Source organism: Lepidochelys kempii, chromosome 8 (assembly GCF_965140285.1).
Source record: "Lepidochelys kempii isolate rLepKem1 chromosome 8, rLepKem1.hap1, whole genome shotgun sequence".
Classification (NCBI taxonomy): domain Eukaryota; kingdom Metazoa; phylum Chordata; order Testudines; family Cheloniidae; genus Lepidochelys; species Lepidochelys kempii.
The window spans coordinates 74,596,434-74,616,019 of NC_136387.1; the positions used below are offsets into that span (position 1 = coordinate 74,596,434).

The 19,586-nt window shown below is 38.0% G+C and overlaps 1 protein-coding gene across 14 annotated transcripts in view; it reads left to right on the plus strand.

Annotated features, from left to right (window-relative positions):
* The window catches only part of EVI5 (ecotropic viral integration site 5), a 135,503-nt gene that overhangs the window by 33,826 nt on the left and 82,091 nt on the right, over positions 1 to 19,586 (plus strand). For 13 of the 14 annotated variants that reach the window (XR_012160410.1, XM_073357050.1, XM_073357053.1 and 10 more), the window contains 9 exons: positions 776 to 965; positions 8,698 to 8,922; positions 11,227 to 11,301; positions 12,217 to 12,342; positions 12,961 to 13,104; positions 14,219 to 14,308; positions 14,415 to 14,512; positions 16,112 to 16,172; positions 19,410 to 19,463. Coding sequence is in view for 13 of the 14 variants with exons in the window: in XM_073357050.1 (XP_073213151.1) it covers positions 776 to 965; positions 8,698 to 8,922; positions 11,227 to 11,301; positions 12,217 to 12,342; positions 12,961 to 13,104; positions 14,219 to 14,308; positions 14,415 to 14,512; positions 16,112 to 16,172; positions 19,410 to 19,463 (1,063 nt within the window). In the remaining variant the exon portion in view is untranslated. The remainder of the gene's footprint in view (positions 1 to 775; positions 966 to 8,697; positions 8,923 to 11,226; positions 11,302 to 12,216; positions 12,343 to 12,960; positions 13,105 to 14,218; positions 14,309 to 14,414; positions 14,513 to 16,111; positions 16,173 to 19,409; positions 19,464 to 19,586) is intronic. The other variant, XM_073357044.1, reaches the window with a different exon arrangement.

Genomic DNA, 19,586 nt, shown 5'->3' on the forward strand with positions numbered 1-19,586 from the left:
CTGAGATTTATGCACATACGTGGTCAATACTGTGCAGAGGTTTATAATTTCCTGAAAAAAATTAACAGCTCAACCTCACCAATATGGTGGTTGGATTCTACTTTTTAGCACAGGGACATCAGAATTTACTTGACTTATGTCTTTGCTTTCATAGCAGCCCCCCTTTCCTACAAATACAGCTCCAGTGCTAAGTGAAAATGGAACATAGTACACAGTCTCCTAGACTGCAAAGTGTAGTCTGATCTCTTGCTTCCTACCCAATACCTAGACTGAAGTAAATGGATTTGTTTTTATTACATGGCTCTTTGTTACTTGAAGATAGGTAGATCTTAAGGCCCAGTTCCTGCCACCCCTGAGCTTTTCACAAAATCAGTAGCCAACAGGAAACAGGGGATGAATCCAGGCTCAATAGTTAGCCTCTCTGTCTGGAGGGGCACAGAGGAATAAGGGCACGGCTGCATTAGAGTTTACAGTAGTCCAGCTGCATTAGTACAGGTGCGCTGGCTTAAGCTCCCTAATGTAGGCACTGTAAGCCAATAGGAGAGAGCTCTCCTGTCAGTTTAACTACTCCAAGCCTGTGAGCGGTTGTATTTAGGTCACTTCATTTACAATTTTTATTACAAAAACATGTTAAGTAAAACAGTTTGAATTAATGGATTTGTTGGATACATTCTGTGAAGAGGGGGTGGAAGAGTTATCTCCTCTAAACAATTTGATGATCAACAATGATGCAGTCTAATATGGTTAGTACTGTAACTAGCTTTGTATGTTGCAGACTGTTGGAGACAGACAGCAAATCCTTGCGTTCAGTAAATGGGTCAAGAAGAAACAGTGGCTCCTCCCTTGTATCCAGTTCATCAGCTTCTAGCAACCTCAGCCATCTCGAAGAAGACTCCTGGATTCTTTGGGGAAGAATTGTAAATGAATGGGAAGATGTACACAAAAAGAAAGAAAAGCAAATTAAGGTATTAGTCAGTATTATAGGACACTTTTATAGTGCAAAGCAACTGGTGCTATTTGGTTTATTCTCCAGTTGGTCTTCCATGTTTTTCGGAAAATAAGTTATAGAAACTCGGGCTGTCGACTAATCGCAGTTAACTCATGGGATTAATTTAAAAAAAATTAATTGTGATGTTAAACAATAGAATACCAGCTGAAATTTATTAAATATTTTTGGATGTTTTTCTACACTTTCAAATATATCAATTTCAATTACAACACAGAATACAAAGTGTACAGTGCTCTCTTTATATTTTGATTACAAATATTTGCACTGTGAAAGATAAAGAAATAGTATTTTTCAATTCACCTCATACAAGTACTGTAGTGCAATTGCTTTATCATGAAAGTGAAACTTACGAATGTAGTTTTTTTGTTATATACCTGCACACAACAAAACGGTGTAAAACTTTAGAGCCTAAAAGTCCATGCAGTCCTACTTCTTGTTTAGCCAGTCTCTCTCAGACAAACAAGTTTGTTTACATTTGCAGAAGATAATGCTGCCCACTTGTCTACAATGTCATCTGAAATGTTACAATGCTTCAACCACCATTCCAGAGGACATGCATCCACATTGATGACTGGTTCCGCTTGATAACAATCCAAAGTAGTATGGACCGACACATGTTCATTTTCATTATCTGAGTCAGATGCCACCAGCAGAAGGTTGGATTTTCTCTTTTGGTGGTTTGGGTTCTGTGGTTTCTGCATTGGAGTGTTTGCTCTTTTAGCACTTCTGAATGCATGCTCCACACCTCATCCCACTCAGATTTTGGAAGGCACTTCACATTCTTAAGTCTTGGGTCAAGTGCTGTAGCTTTCTTTAGAAATTTCACATTAGCATCATCTTTGCATTTTGTCAAATTTGCAGTGAAAGTGTTCTTAAAATTAACAACATGTATTGAGTCATCATCTGAGACTGTTATAATGTGAAATATATGACAGAATGCTGGTAAAACAGAGCAGGAAACACACAATTCTCTCCAAGGAGTTCAGTCACAAAATTAATGCATTTTTTTTTAATGCAAGTCATCAGCATGGAAGCATGTCCTCTGGAATGGTGGCCAAAGCATGAAGAGGCATATGAATCTTTAGTGCATCTGGCACGTAAATACCTTGTGTCGCCAACTACAACAGTGCCATGCGAATGCCTGTTCTCACTTTCATGTGATATAATTAAGTAGTAGTCAGCATTATCTCTTGTAAATGTAAACAGACTTGTTTCTCTTCACGATTGGCTGAACAAGAAGTAGGACTGAATGAACTTGTGGGCTCTAACGTTTTACATAGTTTTATTTTTGAATGCAGGTTTTTTTGTACATAATTCTACATTTGTAAGTTCAACTTTCATGATCAAGAGATTGCATTACAGCACTTGTATTAAGTGAATTGAAAAATACTATTTTGTTTTTTACAGTGCAAATATGTGTAATAAAAATAAATATAAAATGAGCACTGTACACTTTGTATTTGATGTTGTTGTAATTTAAAATCAATATCTGAATGTAGAAAACATCCAAAAATATTTAAATAATGTTGTTCTATTGTTTAATTGCAATTTTTTAATTGCTTGACAGCCCTAATAGAAAATTCTAACTGAATCTTTTCATTCTGAATATCAATCCTATTTATGAGCTATCAGACTTGTATGCCCAGTCTGTCCTCATGTAATGCCAGATATATTTAGTACGTCCAGAATATCAAACACTTTCAATGAAATCTTCCACTGGAAATGGATTGCAAACTAGGAAAGATTCCTCATTTCCTTAATCTTATTTCTGAAGACAGAACAGACTTCATATTCGGAGCCTGTGCTACTTCTGTAAGGGCATGTGACATAGCATCATTTATGCAGGTGAGGATATTTCAGATCTCTCAGCCAACATCTGTCAAAAAAGACTAGAAAGCCCACTCCTCTGGGGCAAGTAGGAATCTTTTTCTGGCAAGTGCAAGCAGTTTTGCAGACTAATTAGGTTTCTAGCACCTTATAGGGGCAAATATAAACTTCCAACTATGACCAGCATAAACCAATGCTGTGTTTTCTTCCCTGGGAGAACTGACCAGAGTCTTCTCAGTTTTGCTGCTGCTGTACAGAGCCCTGCCTGCAGTAGTGAAACTGACAAAAAACAGGTCAGTTTTATACCACTGATGTTTGACCTCTTCTGCGCAGCGCTGTGTGCTGGAGCTCTTCAGTGGGGAGGAGAACTCACAGGGGGCCTGTGGGAGGGATAGAATAGCTTGAGATGCCTTACCACTACTATCCGTGCAACAGCCAAAAGGACAAGAGGAGAGAAAGAAAGAAAAGAGGGAAACCATCCTAACAGTCAGAATATTTTGGGGGAAGGAGGGATCTATTAACCTCTGTTTAATAGATATCTGATGCTCAGGGGCTCCTTACTTTGTAGGATTCAGGGAGAGCACCCTTCCCTTTCCCAGTGGCTTGGAGTGGGGTAGGTGGGAGGAAGATAGTAAAGACCAAAGCAGACTGAAGAACTTCAAAAAGAGCTCACAAAACTAAGTGATTGGGCAACAAAATTTCAAATGAAATGTAATGTGGATAAATGTAAAATAATGCACATTGGAAAAAATAACCCCAACTATCCCTGCAATATGATGGGGCCTAATTTAGCTACAACTAATCAGGAGAAAGATCTTGGAGTCATCGTGGAGAGTTCTCTGAAGACATCGACGCAGTGTGCAGCGGAAGTGAAAAAAGCAAACGGGATGTTAGGAATCATTAAAAAAGCGATAGAGAATAAGACTGAGAATATCTTATTGCCCTTATATAAATCCATGGTACACCCACATCTTGAGTACTGCATACAGATATGGTCCCCCCATCTCGTATACTGGCATTAGAAAAGGGCAACTAAAATGATTATGGGTTTGGAACAGGTCCCATAAGAGGAGAGATTAGAGACTAGGACTTTTCAGCTTGGAAAAGAGGAGACTAAGGGGTGATATGCTAGAGGTATATAAAATCATGAGTGGTGTGGAGAAAGTGACTAAGGAAAAGTTATTTACTTGTTCCCATAATATAAGAACTAGGGGCCACCAAATGAAATGAATGGGTAGCAGGTTTAAAACAAATAAAAGGAAGTTCTTCACTCAGTGCACAGTCAACCTGTGGAACTCCTTGCCTGAGGAGGTTGTGAAGGCTAGGACTATAACAGGGTTTAAAAGAGAACTGGATAAATTCATGGAGGTTAAGTCCATTAATGGCTATTAGCCAGGATGGGTAAGGAATGGTGTCCCTAGCCTCTGTTTGTGAGAGGGTGGAGATGGATGGCAGGAGAGAGATCCCTTGATCATTACCTGTTAGGTTCACTCCCTCTGGGGCATCTGGCATTGGCCACTGTTGGTAGACAGGATTCTGGGCTGGATGGACCTTTGGTCTGACCCAGTATGGCCATTCTTATATTCTTGTATTATATAAAATTAATTATTTATTAACTAGGCATTGGTCTGTGACAGTTGGAACTAGCCAGAAATTGATATGGAAGATGACAAGTAGGCTTAGTTTTGCTAAATGTTGAATAATTTCCAACCCCATGTAAGTGGTTGGGTGTTTGTGTAAAGTGGGTAGCAGAGATGGAGAGAGAGAAATTAAAGAGTGTGTGTGTGTGTGTGTGTGTGTGTGTGTAAAATTTCTTTGGGGAGGCAGCTGTGAAGAAAGAGAACATAACATGGGAAGTGAAAGAGAGGTTTGAGGACCGAGAAAAGAAGGAAAAGAGGAAACAGACTGTTTCTGCTCACAAAGCAAAGACAGATTGTGAAAAGGCACCCTTAATAGATCATGGAAAGAAAATGATTTGAAGTCAAGAGGAGGGAAGACCAGACAAAAACAAGAGAATGTAGTAAATAGGGCATCTGAGTAGGATTCAGTGGAAATATTTGAGTGTCACACACTAGTGTCAAACGGTTTTTGTGGTGTTTTCACCAACTATAAAACTAGTCAAAATACTATTTGGGGAACATAGTCGTCAAATTTAACCAGTGTTAGTGGAATATCTTTTCAGTGAGTTTTCTTTTGCTGTTCAGCCAGCTCTACTTGTAAGTTACTTTTTAAAAACTAATTAGATGGATTGACAATTTTAAAATTAAATACAGTGTATAACAGTATGCAACAGCTTCCCATTAATGCCAGTGGGCATGGCTTTGACTGCAGAGGTATCTTCAGATTTGGCTACAAAGGCTGCCCTTGGGCTTGTAGACTTGGGGAAATTTTTGAAACTCTGAACATAAACATATGGTACATTATTTTTTTCAGGCAGGTTGACGTATGTTCCAACTTTGGCACTTTCATCCACCTCAAAGCATGGACCTAGAGGTAATTCTGCAAGGTGACCTTAGGGGTTCCACCTTTCAGTACCCCTGGCATGCGTAAAGAATGATGCTGTGCCTGTTAGCAAGTGCAATATTTTCCTGACATATAGCCCTGGTACCACTACTGTTTCTTTAGGTGTGTAGGAAGAGTTAATCTTTGTTGCCTTGTAGAGCATGTACATAGGTAACTTAATTTGGGGGGATGGGGAGTTAACTCTCCCCTCCCACATTGAGTGTGAGGTATAGGCAATTGAGGGTGGTGAATTGTTGGGAAGCAATACCTGGAGGCTGCTTTGGAAAGTTGAGGCACAGTATCACATGAGAGCAGGGATGCGGGGGGCATGTGATAAAGGGCTTTTGAGTTGATGGGAGCATAGCTGGCTCAGGGAGTTAAAGCTCTGCTCCCTGAATCAGCAAGGGATCATCAGTACAGAGCTACTAAGATACTCCTAAAGTGGAGCTCCAGAGGGGCCTGGCTCCCTTAGGGATATTAAAGGGCTGATTTCACTGCTACAGAGCTACAGAACGCTCCTGCTGTAGTGAAGGTTCTTTGTTACATTCCTTTCCTTGTTGACTTCACCAAGAAACTGTGTAATTGTTTTTTTAATTGTTACTTTTTAAATGCTGTCCTTGCCCTTGGAAATTCCCAGAAGAGTCAATGCTGAGAATGATTTTATGTATTTGTCTTTTTTTGACAAATAGAGAGGCAGTCTTCAAAAACTTTAAAATGAAGCTAACTTGAAGGTCTTGAAAATAAAAGTACCTACTGAACTTTCATAAGACTTGGACAAATGATAATTGCCAAGACTTATCCCTTAAATTAATAGAGCTACCTGCAAAGGTGTTTGAAATAGTGTTGTAATGAGGTGCTGGTTTCAGCTTTAACTATGGAGAGGTTTCTACTTCTCCATAATTCTTATTTAATAAACTTACAGCAATGACAGCTACCAGTTTTTTTTCCTTTTCAGCATTTTGATATTTTCTTAGTGAAAGGATTACTTAAGTAAAAGAAGGTTATCCTCTTTCAAAAACTTACACAGAACAAATTATTAGATAAAGTGCTAGAAAATGCATAGGAAAGGAACTGTGTTGCATTGTTGAGGGAATGACTCTGCGGTTGGTGGTTGTCCCCACGATTCTTAAACTTCCTGAGCTGTACCTTTTCTTAAAATCTTTATCAAGCAACCAAACCCCTTATCGCTCAGTCTTTCTTGACAGATCTGTAAATACAAGTACCATACTCGAGCACCCCGGGAATGAGACAGAATATGTAAGTAAGTTATTAGGGGCCCCAAGAATCTGTTCCTGGTACACCAGTTTATTCAGGGGAGGCTTATATTGTGTAATAGCTGTCTTTAGCTTTTGAGAGAATTTATATATGTCCCATAACATGGAACCAAAAAAAGTCAGAGAACCTGAACATATTACCCTCTTGGTATGCCTTTGTCTCTGAATTCATGTTCAAATAGCTTTAAAAAATATTTGAAGCACTGACATCAGTGAAATTAAGCGCAAAAAAAATAATTAAAACAAGAATTTCCTGTAGGTATTGTCCTAGTCAAGGAGACCCTTATCTGAATAATATAGAAGTAGGACTTTTGTTGTACCATATTAACATTGTAGCCTAACATGCCTAAAATAATAAATTTGGCAAATATTACTATTGGCTAATACTATGTAACCATTTTGTTACTTTTTTTTTTAATTTTAGCTCATTGGGGATTTATTCCAACCAAAGATTTCATATTTCTGATTCAGAGGTTACAAATGACGACAAATGTACAAATGTTGTATCTTAAAGGCATTTTTTTGTGGAATGTTAAAATAACTGCGTCAGTTAAGTTCTGGTGCATAGTAGCCATCTGGTGGTGCTTGAAAGCATGTGCAACTGCTTAGATGATAGGTACCCTGATTTGATAGACTAATGAATGGAATTACTTACTCCTGAAAATACACTTTTAAAGTTTTTATTGTTTATTAAGTTGTGTTAGGATATAGATATTCAGGCCTGTCTGTAAAGGCCTATACTCTAAGAATTTAGGTGTATTCTTATCACTTGGCTAGTGATAGAGGTATAAAAGAAAGAATCAAAATCACTGTTGTCTGGTGTAAGGGCCTTCTCTTACTGTGACAGTCTGAGGCCCTGTTCTTAGGCTAAGGCCTTTGGCTAAGCAGCAGAGGCAGCCATAAGCTGGGAAGCGACCGGTCACCTTCTCACATTCCAAACTAGTCGCATTGAAATAAGGTGCTATTGGGCTGTTAGGCACTATCAGGACAGGATTGTATTCCTATCACCTCCAGAGAAAGGGAAGTGCCTAGAAAATGTAAAAGGAAACTTAGTTTGATAGCATCCTGTCTGGCAAGAACTCACTTATCAATAGCTGGGATGTGAAATCCTCACTTCTGTATTGTTTTGTCATTATAGTTCCCACTTTGCTATTGTTTGTCTGTATAATCTCTGTCTGGTTCTGTGATTGTTCCTGTCTGCTGTATAATTAATTTTGCTGGGTGTAAACTAATTGAGGTGGTGGGATATAATTGGTTACATAATCATGTTACAATATGTTAGGATTGGTTAGTTAAATTTCAGGAAAATGATTGGTTAAGGTATAGCTAAGCAGAACTCAAGTTTTACTATATAATCTGTAGTCAATGAGGAAGTGACGGGGTGTGGGTGGGGGTGGGCATGTGGGTGTGTGAGATGGGAACAGGGAATGGGGGTAAGAAAATTGGAATCATGTTTTGCTAAAGGGGGAGATGGGAACAGGGAATGGGGGTAAGAAAATTGGAATCATGTTTTGCTAAAGGGGGAGATGGGAACAGGGAATGGGGGTAAGGAAGTTGGAATCATGCTTGGCTAAGGGTAGGAATGGGATCAGGGACACAGGTGTAAGGCTCTGTGGTGTCAGAGCTGGGAAGGAGGATACTAAGGAAGGAAACTGGAATCATGCTTGCTGGAAGTTCACCCCAATAAACATCGAATTGTTTGCACCTTTGGACTTCGGGTATTGTTGCTCTCTGTTGATGCGAGAAGGACCAGGGAAGTAAGTGGGTGAAGGAATAAGCCCCCTAACAAGTTGCATGGTAATCATACTCTTGGCATCTTCTTGGTCAACGCTCCTTTCTTTTGCTACTAAGTGAAAACAAAGCTGAGTTTAGTTGGATCACCATTTAAACACCCATCTCTCAAGTGCCTATTGTGGACTATGTAATTGTTTTATAACATGCTTTTCCTTTGTAACCAACTTAAGTCATGGGAAATTTCCTTCACAAAAGAGATTTAAAATTTCATTGTAGTTTGTTTTAGAAATTTACATATTTATACTGTAGGAATCATTAATGAGTTTCCTTTCTTTTTTTCTTATGCTTTAGGAGCTTGTTCGAAAAGGGATACCCCATCATTTTAGAGCAATAGTTTGGCAGCTTTTATGCACTGCTCAAAGCATGCCAATAAAGGATCAGTATTCAGAGCTTTTGAAAATGACTTCTCCTTGTGAAAAACTGATAAGAAGGGACATTGCTAGAACATATCCTGAACATGATTTTTTTAAAGAAAAAGACAGTCTTGGGCAGGAGGTTTTATTTAATGTTATGAAGGTAAGTTAGTTGTTTTTTTTGAGTATACAATATTGGAACACAGATGGAGGCTTGAAAAATAACATACCCATGTTGCATCCTCTTTAAGAGCCTCTAGTCTTTGGCAATAGAACTTTCAAGGCTGTAACTTAGTATAAAAATTTTTACCTCTTGATAGCAGTTTCAAATGGTTTGCAGATATTTGTATGTTTAGCTATAGGAATAACTTCACTTTATCAGCAGTAGAAAACATTTACTTGATTATCTTAGATTAGGATAAAATCAATACTAAATACTAACAGCATAATGGAAATAGCTTGTGCAGTAAAGCAAAACAAACACACATTGTGACAGTTGACTAAAACAAGAACTTGAAAATTAGAAGTGCCATTCAATCTTCAGACCCCCAGTTGAGTCTAGGTGGTAGTTCCTTCACTTTGTGCTACACCCAGACTGATTTGAGATTGCTACAGTGCTGAAGAACAAGATGACTTCTAACTTCAGAGTAATATTGTCCAGAATTTCTTTGCATTTATTAGCTGACGTAACTATTTTGGGGCTTAATTTAGGAAAAAAAGATTTTCCAGGCCCCACAGTTTCTTGAAATCCTTATTCCGCAGAAAAATTGGCCTGCTGCCAAATCCCATAACCCAATAAACCTCAGCTACTCTAAATAAAAGCTAAGGAGCCAGCTGAAAACTCATTAAAATTGTGTCTACCTCTTAACTGATCATTGTATATTTCTCTTTGATAGTACTTGCTGCTTGAAACAGGCCCTTTTTTGTTTTTATTGCTAAGCAAGAACATCTGAGAACATACACTTAAGCCTTGGGAACATGGGTTACTTTTAAATCTTGATTTTACTTGTTGCGAAGAAAATATCTTTCAGCAGCTTCATCATCCTTTGCATAGTAGTTATGGTCTGAAAAGTAGAAACGTTCAGTGTTTCAAGAGGTCTACAATATGAGCAGCATAACATGGAAGTGTTCTTACAGTTCTGTTAGAAACTGTCATGTTTGGAATGAATATATTGCTGTCATCCAAAATTTAGTGTCTGTTAGAGCAAACCAGGTCTGCGTAAAAAAAAAAACAAACCAAAACAAAAACACTACTCCATACATTTGCTCCTCGATGAAATCCACCACCCCCCATAGCTGTGCTGCAGACAGGAGCTACTCCCTCTGTAGGCCAGGTTATGTCACGACAGCTGTGGAATTGGGGGTGATGGGTTGGGAGAGAAGTGGTGATAGTGTTGTGAAGCCTGTTGCCCAGTATCTTCCTAAAATTAACAAATTCCTCTGGTTGAAGACTGCATGTATCCCTTTCAAAAGGGGGTGACAAATAACATGAAATGCTTCTGCCCTATGCTGGCCTAGGGAACATGGAATTGAACTCAGTCCTCTGAAGCATCATGCTACCACTAGATCATTTGACCTCTAAATAGAAATTCTGTAGTCTATTAGGAATTCAGAGAAGGAAGGGTACTCTGAAGGCCAGATTTGTTGAAATGTCTATAAGTGCTGTGATCCCATTAGTGCTGCTCCCTTGCTATCATGATCTGTTTCAGGCAAACTAGGGAGAGGAAATCATTCCAGCCATCTGTCTCAACTAGTGGAGTTAAAGGAAAAATAATTAATGTAAACTGGCCTTGAACAGAGCAATCAACAAGGAAACAGCGTGGCAAACATGAAGCTTTGGTCCTTCAACTTCACAAGTAGAATGTCTTCATTTAGGAGACTTTGAAACTGCTTAGTGGAGGACCTTTTTCCCTAACCCACTTGAGGACATAAAACTAATGGCTGAATAAAGGCACAGTTTTGAGTGGCTGTTTCCATATACAATCCATAACTTTACAAATATAGATCTGTGGCTGACATAGGAGTCAGTCTTGCTACACTGAGAACATTAAGGACTTGCTGCTATCTTGAAGTTTATAAGCCTTTACAGTTTGCATTTAGAAATGCTTATTTGAATATGACCAATGTTCAAAATAGTCATTCCAAAATGAAAATCTTTCAAACCTTTAATCTGCCCTTGGGAGCTTGCTCTTTAGATGCTGATCCAAAATAGCTTCAGTTGTCAGATGACTGCTCCAACAGGAAGGACCATGTCTGTTTTATTTCAAAGGTTAACCGTTGAAGTATTGTGTTCAGTTTAAGCACAAATCACTTTTCTTGGCATTTTAAGCTTCTGCCTACTGAAAGGGTTGGATAAAAGTTGACCCACCTTTAGCAGCTAGAAACAAAAGCAGAAAAACAGCAACCAGTATGAAAATAAGTGTTTTAATTGTTGCTTTTCAAAATCTTAAAGATTTTTATCTTCTAGGCTTATTCTTTAGTGGATCGTGAGGTTGGATACTGTCAAGGAAGTGCTTTTATAGTTGGGCTGCTGCTTATGCAGGTAAAGAGAGTATTATGTCAAATGTGTAGAACCTCTAATGTTTTACTAGAATGCAGAACACAGCATAGTACCCTGTGATGGGATTCTTTTTTCTGTATATTTAGTTTTCCATAATTTCTTTCACAGTGGACTGCCAGATACTTCACTAGTCAAGAACATTTTAAAGTTATTTTACAGAGTCAAATTAGTTTTTTGCTCTCTGCTTCTGTCCTTCCCAAGAAGCACCTTGAATAAGGAGTGACCTTTCTCAATGGAGGAGGAACACTTATTTCTCAAACTTTTTTCAGAAGTTACTTCAGTGTTCCCCTAGCTCTTACTCATTTCAACTTCAGTGGCCTTGATTGCTGAGTGACCACAAAGTTTCATTTGAATTAAAATGTGCCAAACTTCAGAGCTGTCTTTCACACTTTGAGACTTAGTGCTCAACATTAGAATAGGCTTTATAAATTCCAAGGCCAGAAGGGACCCTTGTGATTACCTAGTCTGACCTCCTGTATTAGTCCTAGACCATCTCTAAAATATATGCTCTAGGAATTATTTTGGAAATACTTCATCTTTATTTAAAATAATCAGTGATGGACAAACCAATGTAATCCTTGGTAAATTGTTCCAATAGTTAATTACTCAGTGTTTAAAAATTTATGCCTTATTCAGCTTCGAGCTGTTGGATCGTATTTATCTTTCTCTACTGAATTGAAGAGCCTATTATATTTGTTCCCTATGTAGATTCTCTTAGATTCATGCTGTCAGAAAAGGGACATGTATTTACTTTGAATAACTACAGCATGAATCCTAAATTAGCCAGCGTACTTCTGGGTAAACCATAAGTGGTTATAAGTCCCTTGAAAATAAAAAAAAAATTAACATGTCTTGGCTTGTGTCCATAAATTTTCATTGTGCCTTTGTCGAATATAGATGCCAGAAGAGGAAGCATTTTGTGTGTTTGTCAAATTAATGCAAGATTATAGACTTCGAGAACTCTTTAAACCAAGTATGGCTGAGCTGGGCCTTTGTATGTACCAGTTTGAATACATGATACAGGTAACTGTAAAAGCTGTTAAATGTATAGTATCTTATATAGTTATTATTTAGCCTACTTCCATTGTATACTTATACTAGAAAATATTTCCCCCCCCCAGATATTGGGCAAAACATTTGCTTATAAGCAGTAGTTAAAGCAGATTAAAACTGCAAGAGGAACGCCTACTACGTGAGCCAAGGAGGAGGGGGAGAGGGAGAGCTACTCTTTCCCCCCCCCCCCCAAGGAATTATTAATTTGTAGGGCCATAAGAATGGCCATACCAGATCAGACTTAGTCCATTTGCTCATGTAGTCAGACAATGGGTAGTGCCAGTGCTTCAGAGAAGATTCAAGAAATTCCATAAGATACCAATGTAATATGCCTGCTATCTGCTTCTTAACCCCAGTCATGCAGTGGTTGGCTTGTATAAATCTGCATGTTAGAGTACCCCTTATTTTTAATCTTCTCTAATGTAACTGTACGTAATCTGTATAAATGCCTAAACCTTTTTTGTAGCTTACAAACTCTTGGCCTTGCATTCTTCATTGAATGTCAGTGATTTTTTTCCCCATTAACTGAAACTGTAAGAGGTGGCATTAGCTCTTGTTTAATATGTACTTTCTGATCCTCTCTCCCAGGAGCAACTACCAGAACTTTATGTGCACTTTCAGTCTCAGAGTTTCCATACTTCTATGTATGCTTCATCATGGTTTTTAACTATCTTTCTTACAACTTTTCCACTACCAATTGCAACAAGAATATTTGATATCTTTATGTCTGAGGTAAGCAAATATCTGTAATACGTTCACCACCCCAACAAGAGCTACTAAATGCTATCAGTTAGGTAGTTGTATAAAGTCTACTTTTCTGGGGGGTTTTGCATGTAGATTTGAAAGTAAGCATGTTTTTAATCTCATTGTTTTGTTAGGGAACCAGTCTTTCTCTGTATATATTTTTGTGAAGAAAAGGCTAATCTATTCTGGATGAGCTTATATCAGAGTCAGAAGTGTTTAAAGGGAGGAAAAAGCAACAAAATGCTGACCACATCTGACACATGCTGTGGATGAAATGGGCAGCACTAGTTTGTAGTAGACAGGTGTTCACCTCACAGCTAGAACGTCAGACTCTTTCAGTAAAGGAATGGAGTTCAATAGGTAGAAATGCTGCATTCTGGTCAGCTTGAGGAGGTAGAGGACGTATTGGAAGGCAGCAGCTGCCTGTGGATAAATTAGTTGTTCTGCAGGGCTGTCAATCTGGCACTTTTCACAAATTAAAAATCAAAACATTACGCTTCATAGGCTTCAGTTTGTAACATTTTTTGCATTAAATGCTGCTTTTCCAAATTCACAACTTTTAGAGTCATTAGGTGCCAATGCACATCTTATTGTCCTACATAAGAGTGTTTTCAATACTGTAAACGTGACACATTCCTTTGTAGCAACAAAGGACTGCTTAAATAGCTACTTGAATTATTTCAGAAATGGTATAATACAACTAACATTTATTTCCTGAGAGGTGCATGGTTTTTACAAAATAGTTCATATAAGACTTTAATAAAGGTTGCACCTGTATAGTACCCTTTATGTGAGTGGGCCTACTTCACCAGCCACTGGAAGGGTGTCACTTCTGAGGTGTGTGTTTTAGCTTTTTGGCAGTGTTTAATCCTCACTGCATAAATTTAGGGTGAGGTGAAGAGTGCAAGACAGACTGTAACTTAAATGGGATTTTAGGAAGGCATATTGTCATGACTTACTCTGGGATTTGGCCAGGATGCTGGGCCAGCTCCCTGTCCAACTGTGTAAGCTGGTTATTGTTCTATATGGTTGACAATGCCTTAAGGAATCGTTGGCATTTTATTTATTTATTTATTTATTTATTTTAAACTTCTGTTTCCAGGGTTTAGAAATAGTATTTCGAGTAGGTTTAGCAGTTCTTCAGATGAACCAGGCTGAATTAATGCAACTTGACATGGAAGGGATGTTACAGGTAAATTTAAATGTACAATCAAGTATTAAATGCAAGCTCATTTGAAAGCCATGAATATATGTATTTGCCAGTACTAATTGCTTGTATTCTCTGAATTGCTTTTTAGCACTTTCAAAAGGTCATTCCACATCAGTTTGACAGTGGTCCAGACAAACTAATCCAAGCATCTTACCAACTCAAATACAATGCGAAAAAGATGAAAAAGTAGGTGCTGCATTCTGAGACAATGCTGGTCTGTTGCCACGCATGTCTTTTGCTTTGTGAATCCATAGAAATGTTTGTGCTTTTTCCCGGTTCAGCGGTTCCAGTGTTTTATGCTCTAAATAAGTTCGTTCCAGCACATAACATGAACCAAGTTTTATCAGTGTAGTAATTCTTCTAAAACTAGTAATAACTACTTCTTGTTGGTTTCAGAGTAACAGCCGTGTTAGTCTTGTTGATGACTGTAACTAAAATAATGATGTCTCAGAGGAAAAATAAGCGATCTAAAATACTTCTTGAAAAGCTGCAGGATTCTCATAAATTACACCGACGTTTGTAAACGGCACATATAAACTAAAATATAAAAACCAGTTTGAAAAATATTAGTCTTGGATTCAGACTTATGACTTAGATTTTCTAGAGGTGAAGAATCCATTCACACAACAATGAGGATTGCTTGTATGGTCACGATGAGTGCTGTTTGTAATCTGAACAGATGTAACTTTTTACTGCTGGTTAAGAGCTCAGTACTACTGTCATGGTTACAAGGCTAGCTTCACCTCTGTCCCCTTTCTGATCTTTGAGTGCACTCCTTCAGGTCTTGAATATCATGCCTTTACCTATCTTGAAGTAGAATTGTGCAATTGTCCCATTCTGAGGCTGGGCCCTGTGTCCACATTTCTTACTCTGCAAGGCCAACTGAGTTTGCGCACCTGTGGTTCTTCCCTTCTGGGGAATCACTAGTGGTTAGTGGTGTATAGTGATCAGATGGCCTTCTTAAAAACCAAAGTATTGTTTATTTTGCAGTAGGAGCAAAGGCATATAGAGGGGATTTTAAAACAGTCTGCGCTCATCTGTCCTAAAGTCCTGTCATCCCTTTATGGTAAGATAGGCATGCCTGACTTCTTCAGACATCCTCAGGAGGGTGTTGTGTCTCAGTTTGGTGCCCCCAAAACCTGTCAGAGTTCCTTTGTCCTTCTGCATTCATGAGCTTTTTCCTCTCATGATCCAACCATTTTTGTAGATTGGCTGGAGAGGAGGCAAAATAATTAAAGCCAATAGTTCTAGCATTGTCCCTTAGCCATCTCTTTCTGTTGAGGTAACTCAATGTATTTATACAATCAACATCCCAGTAACCAGACCAACATACAGGATTAATAAATTATAGGGCAGCTCAGAATGCATCGACTACAAAAATACAAATGAGTTCTAATTTAAAAAAAGGTCAAATTTCTGTACAACACAAGATCATGAAAACAGTTCAGTGGTCAGTTTCCTGGGGTATTAAGTAGGCTTGAGCTCTTTAGGGTACTTACCCAAAGCCCATTTAAATCAATGAGTCTATCCATTGAATTCAGTGGGTTTTGGATTGGGCACAGATACTTAGGTGTTTTCATTTACTTGGGGATGCCCTATAATTTTTTTCATATAGTTTACTATAAGGGAAAAAGTACAGGTAACTCTCAAGCAGTTACGTTAAACAAAGGAAATGTCAATCATTCATAGGCATGTACATTTTTCTGCTGTTGCTTGTTGGGTGTATCCATATACCAGGAAGTAAATCAATTGTAATATTTCTAATAGAGATTACCTTTTTTTTAGGTTAGAAAAGGAATACACTACAATAAAAACTAAAGAAATGGAAGAACAAGTTGAAATTAAAGTAAGCATGAAGCAGCAGTGTAAATGTCTCTGAAGAGGAGTTGGCTTGGGGGTGGGATACTAGTCTGATCTGGGATATTGGCAATGGTGGATTTCATGAGCTACTGGAATGACAGTAGTTGTACTTGGGCTGTGGCTTTGAAGAGGACGTTTGTAATGTACTCCATCCCTTCACTGGAGTTCTGATGGAAATAACACTATACAGAAAATCATGAACAAGAAAAGTATACAAATGATATGAAATGATGCCTTTTTCGGTAATTAAAGGATGGCTACAAATAAGTTTGTAACATGCTGATGTAGGTGTGGGTTTCCCACAGAGGGTCTTCTGAAAAAATAAATGTAAATGATAGGGAAGAAGCTTAACCCTCATTTTAAAAAATCCTGACATGTTTGAGCAATGTATCATCTGCTGGCAAGACATTGCATTTCTCGTGCATTGAGGCGTGAGAACAAAAGCAAAATATTGACAATTTTTCATCCTTGAGTTTCTGGAATTAACATATATAACATTTTAAAAAAGAACCTTAAAGTTAAGTTCTGCTCTGAAAAGTCCTTGCAAATGTGGCACCTTATTACTAACTGACCAGCTTCATGTGTATTCATTTATTGTATCTGCTTGCTTTAGCGACAAAAACAAGCTTTTGCTGTTTTTGTACTCTTAGCCTTATTGGCTGTACAGTTTGAGCTAATTTCCCTTCATGGGTGTCAATATATTAATTTCTAATCATGGGTCATCACAAACCCTTATCTCATTTCCCACTAGTTTCTCTATCCAACTACAAAGCATACAGAATGTCACAAAGCATACAGAATCTATGTATTGTTTCATAGCTTGTCACTAATTTAGCAACCTATAGTTGGTGAAGATGTTTTAAAAACATAAGATACTTTGCAATATTGCAATCTTCTGATGGTTGGATTTCAAAAGTAATGTGAACATCATTATGCAAAAAGAAAATCAAATCCTTAGTCTTGCCAAAATCAAATACTTAAATTCAGTTCATTAGGTGAATGTTAAAACCAATGACAAAATCAATTTTTAAACTTCTCTTTAGTAGTGTTTCTGATGTCCTTCAACTGGGCAAAAGTTTGGGTTTGATCCATCTCCCCCAGCCACTAAAAGCTGTGTGAAAATGAGATCCATGTCTTTGGCTCTAAAAACAGCTCCTTCCAATATCCTGTTAGGGGAGAATCCCACTGGTGATGGGAGATGTCATGGGGTATGTAACAAGTTTGCTCATCTGGGTTATGGTAGGATATTCAGGATTAAATATTAAAAGTGTTTCCAATTTCTTCAGAATCTTCATCTATTCTTAGTAATGTTAATTTATTTTAACATTTGTTAGGTAATACATCCTTTCTGTAATAGGACAAAAGGCTGAACGTGAATAAACAGTTCTGATATTTATAAAAAAGGGTATCTTTTAAAAAGTCGTCACTTCTGTGGGAGGCATCCATCCTGCTGCTTCCAGCAAGACTCTTGTTGGGGGGGGAGAGGTGAAACTCCCATTTGTTGGTATTCTTTATTGCAGTAATCTATTGAATCCCTTCTTCCTGATGGCTGTATTGTATTCATTGCAGACTTCATTCTCACTACAGGCGCACATGCCACAGATGCTGGCTTTGCATTCAGTGTATAGGCAGACATGATGCTGCTCCATGTCTAAAATTAACTACTTAATACTCTTAACAATCATTTGCACATACCAGTAAAACATATAAACAAAATAGCTGTTAATTTGACAAAGCAGTAAGTCCAGCTGAGCTATCTAAAACCCAGATCTAAATCACAGCCAGGTTATTGGTTCATATGGGAAAACAAAAATACATACCAAGATATTTCCCTATCAGGGACTTATAACCGTTTGGGGGTAGTAAATTAAAGGAGCAGCTGGTCTTGAGACTAAAGGACAGGACTGGAAGTTGGGAGATCTGGGTTCGAATTCCAGTTCTGTCAGACTCTTGTAGCCTTTGCTAGTCACTTCCCTTTTTGTGCCTGTTTATCTGAAAAAATGGGGTTTCTTGCCTTCTACACATGGGTGTTATGTGGAAGTAATGTTCTGAAACCATTGAGACCTTTTGATAAAAAGCACTGTTGAAGTGCAAAGTTGTTATACGTTTTTGGCCTAAATTTTCAAAAGTTACTAGAGATTGAGAGTCTGTTTTTGGGACACAACTTTAGATTCTTTATAAGACCCTGACTTTGAGAGCGTGGATGCTCAGCGTTTGAGTCACTCTATATCTAAACACTTCTGAAAATTTAGGCCTGATTCCCCATTGGGCATGCCAGAAGAGATTTGGCAATGGTACATTAATTAAAATAATACAGTGAACAAACCTTTGGGATTCTCAATATATAGTAACCATAATCTTTAGCACCACTATTAATGTGAAGATTGTTTACTTAGTTAGGCTAACTTGACTTTATCCCGTGCAGTTTTGAACAAAAGGGTAAATACATGCTTAACTTGTATGCAATTAATTATCATGATTGTATGTGTAAGTGGCCATTGAAAGCCCCACATCTGCTTCACACGCGGTTGTGGCAACTGCATGAACAAACTATGCACTTGTGCATATGCAAACGAGTTTAGAAGAGCCCTTATAGGCAATTGTGTTAAACTGGTGAAATCCCCTCTACAGCTAAAGATGGCACTACTTGTAGTAGTTTTCTGGATGGGACCTACAAGAAATGTTCTCCCCCATTCCCCTACTCACTTTCTAAGTCAGTCATGGGGCTGTTTTAACTTTTGGGAACAGGGAAAATATTTTTCAGGGTAAAACTAATTTTCTTGAATTCCAGCTAGCTAGTTTTCATCTGGCCTTGTCTGAATTGTATAATCTAACTTTATAAAGCTAATGTTGTTTACCATAGAAGCTTGAACAGCCTTCTCTCTAAAATGTTATGTAGGTGCGTCCTGTGACTTACAGCTTACTACCCTTTTATTAGAATGCAAATTTGGTCTCAACTTTGCTATCTTTAACAAATCCAGTTTCCATGTTTTCTATGACGTGCTAATTCAGATGAAGCGGTATGTGTGAAAGGGACGTTTGTTACTGCTGCTTTCTCTACTCATTTATAATGTTTCATTTATAATGTGCTGAATAGTGTGGATTTATTTATTTTTATTTAAAGAAATTAACTTGTTTGAGTTTCTGGTGTCACTTGATTATCTATCTCTTTAGTCCATATCCTCCCACATACACGCTTAAAACTGTCTTGCTTCTTTTACAGAGACTACGAACAGAAAACAGACTCTTAAAACAGCGCATTGAAACACTAGAAAAAGTGAGTACATGAGTGACTGGATTTAGCCTGCATCTTTACTACATAATTGCTACAAACTTGAATACATGACCTGGGTACCTCATAACTGTAACTTGTTTATAAATTTTTGTGCACTATTCTGCA